The 2770-nt window shown below is 36.1% G+C and overlaps 1 protein-coding gene across 1 annotated transcript; it reads right to left on the minus strand.

Annotated features, from left to right (window-relative positions):
- Positions 1–938: 938 nt before the first annotated feature.
- LOC102815142 (olfactory receptor 10A3-like) lies at positions 939–1883 on the minus strand. The gene has a single exon (XM_006873021.1). It carries the CDS (start codon positions 1881–1883, stop codon positions 939–941), a length of 945 nt encoding a protein of 314 aa, XP_006873083.1.
- Positions 1884–2770: the final 887 nt, after the last annotated feature.

A 2770-nucleotide genomic window follows, 5' to 3' on the forward strand; every position in this document is an offset into this window, starting at 1 on the left:
CCTACAAAGGGAAATTTGACATAAGTCTGCAAAAGTAGTGATCTACTAGTGAAAAAGACAACATTGCTATCAAGTGAGATTTCAGAAAAGTTCCCATGTTGCTCTCTGGTCACTAACATTGAATGAGTATTTGGCACAATACACAGAGCAACACAATTTTGAATAACAATCTGTGTGAGTCCATGAAGTAGAACCAGTCTCCTCATCCCAAAAATAGCTGCACTTTTCTGCTCATCTACGAAACAGATTTTCCTTTCCAGAAGTAAAAACCTCATATATTTTTTTTGTGAATTTCTTTATGCTCAATTTAGATCTGAGTAGATCCTTAGGTCACGCTAAAGTGTCATTTAGAGAGGAAATTCCAAAATATCTATCCAAATTTAAAACTATATATACTCTTTTTCCCTCATGTTTCCCAGTGAAAAATCTATCATATAGAATTAAAAAGCATTCATACATATAAGGAGTCCTGGTATGGCACTGAGGGTAATGCACTGGGCCACAAGGTCAATTTTTATCTCAGTGTCAGTGATTAAAACTCACCAGCCACTTCTCAGAAACCATAAGCAAGGTTGCTGTAAGTCAAAACAGACTTGACAGCGCTTAACAACAACAACAACAACAACAACAGTACATATACACAGATGTGACTAAGAATCCAATGAAGCACTCTCTTATTGATAACAATGTATTAGAAACAGATGTTCACAAAAGAACATGGGATAAATAAATTATTGCATTGTATTAGGAAAAATAATGTATATATAAAGAAATAAATGACAATACATAATTGAAAGACAGAGATACCTCTAATATATTATCAAATTTAAGGAATTAGACATACTCATTATCAAGAAAAATAGTCTTCTTTAACAATTTATTAAATTTCAAGATGGCAATAGCACAGTAACCAAATAACACACGACTTCTCGAGATGGTCACACTGTACGTGAAATCACTTTTCTTCGCCACTGTTTCATCAAGGCTTTTTTCATCTCATTGTTTCTCAAACTGTAGATCAGTGGATTCAGCAGAGGAGTGAGCAAAGTATAAGACAGTGACATCAGTTTCTTGGTTTCTGGGGAGTAGCCAGATTTGGGTTGTAAATACGTCATATTGGCTGTGCCATAGAACAGGATCACAGATGTGAGATGGGAGGCACAGGTGGAAAAGGCCTTTTGTCTCCCAGTGGTGGATGGCATCTTCAGGATGGCAAAGATAATTCGAATGTAGGACAAGAGTATCAGCAGGAAAGGAACCATAACAATTAAAATGGTGCCTGTGAATTCATAGATTTCAAAGAATGAGGTGTCTGCACATGCAAGCTCTAGCACTGGGGGAGTTTCACAGGAAAGATGATTAATTTCATTGGAACCACAAAAGGGGAAACTAAATACCCATGTGGTTTGTACAGTAGCCTCCAGGATCCATGAAATCCATGAGAACATTACTAACTTCATAAAGAGCATTTTGGTCATAATCATTGGATAGTTAAGAGGATAGCAGATTGCAACAAACCGGTCAAAAGCCATTGCCCCCAGAAGAAAGCATTCAGTCCCACCAAAAAGAAGAATGAAATACATCTGTGCAAAACAGCCAGCAAAAGAAATAGTCGCTTTATCCGAGGAAAGAACCACCAGCATTTTAGGCATAATAACTGCACTGAAACTCACTTCCACTATGGATAAGTTCTGAAGGAACAGGTACATGGGAACCTGAAGGCTCTGGTCCAGGAAGATGACACTAATAATGATCATATTTCCCATAAGTGTCACCAGATAAATAACCAAGAAAACCCCAAAGATCAGCTCCTGGAGTTCAGGAAAATTAGAAAAACCCAAGAGGACGAATTCAACTACAGAGCTCTGGTTTTGCCTTTTCATTTCAGTAATGGAGCATATAAGTATATTGTTTTTATAGACATAGTACATAAACTATGAAGTCACAATCCAACAGATGACAATCCAAGTCTAGAATTCTTAGCAGAGGTAATGATGATCACATCCTGACAGAAATTCAGATTAATAATTTTGGAGAATGACTACTAACTTGGAACAATGAATCTTTCAAATGCAAATGAAGAATTGCAGAATTCTGTCTCAGAAATCTTGTTGAAATGTACAAAATAACAGCAGATATTCTCTGGCAATGTGCTTTCTAGGTAGACTGAAAATGAAATATATTCTTAAAACATACACAAATATTTTATTACTTAAGATCCATAGTTTATTACATTAATGATTGTATCACTCTATTCTGTGTAATTGTATATTTATGTAAGAATTTTAAAATAAAGTATTTCACAGTAGACAACAACTAGCCAAGAAAAAAATTTAAACTAACTAATAAATCAAAATCTAACTATTTTTATGAATGTATTATAAATTCCAAATTAGCGATAAATACATTTATCCTACTTTTAAAAGATGAAATACAAAAATTCACCCAAAGAGTAACAAAATATTCAAAAGAGGTTGAATTTTAGATGCACTTATCTTGTTAAGTGCCATCAAGACTGTTCCTACTCACAGAAACCCTGTATAGGGCTTCCAAGGAACAGCTGGTAGGCTTGAGCTGCTGACTTTGTGATCCACAGTCCAGTGCTGATTCACAGCACCACACTTATCTTGTTGTTAAGTGCCATCGAGTCGATTCCGACCCATAGTGACCCTGTAGAAGGTTTCCAAGGAGCAGCTGGTGAGTTTGAACCGCTGACCTTGCAGTTCAAATGACTCTGCAGTCTGGAGCATTAATCCACAGCGCCACACCA

This window comes from Chrysochloris asiatica, unplaced genomic scaffold (assembly GCF_000296735.1).
Source record: "Chrysochloris asiatica unplaced genomic scaffold, ChrAsi1.0 scaffold00219, whole genome shotgun sequence".
NCBI lineage: Eukaryota > Metazoa > Chordata > Mammalia > Afrosoricida > Chrysochloridae > Chrysochloris > Chrysochloris asiatica.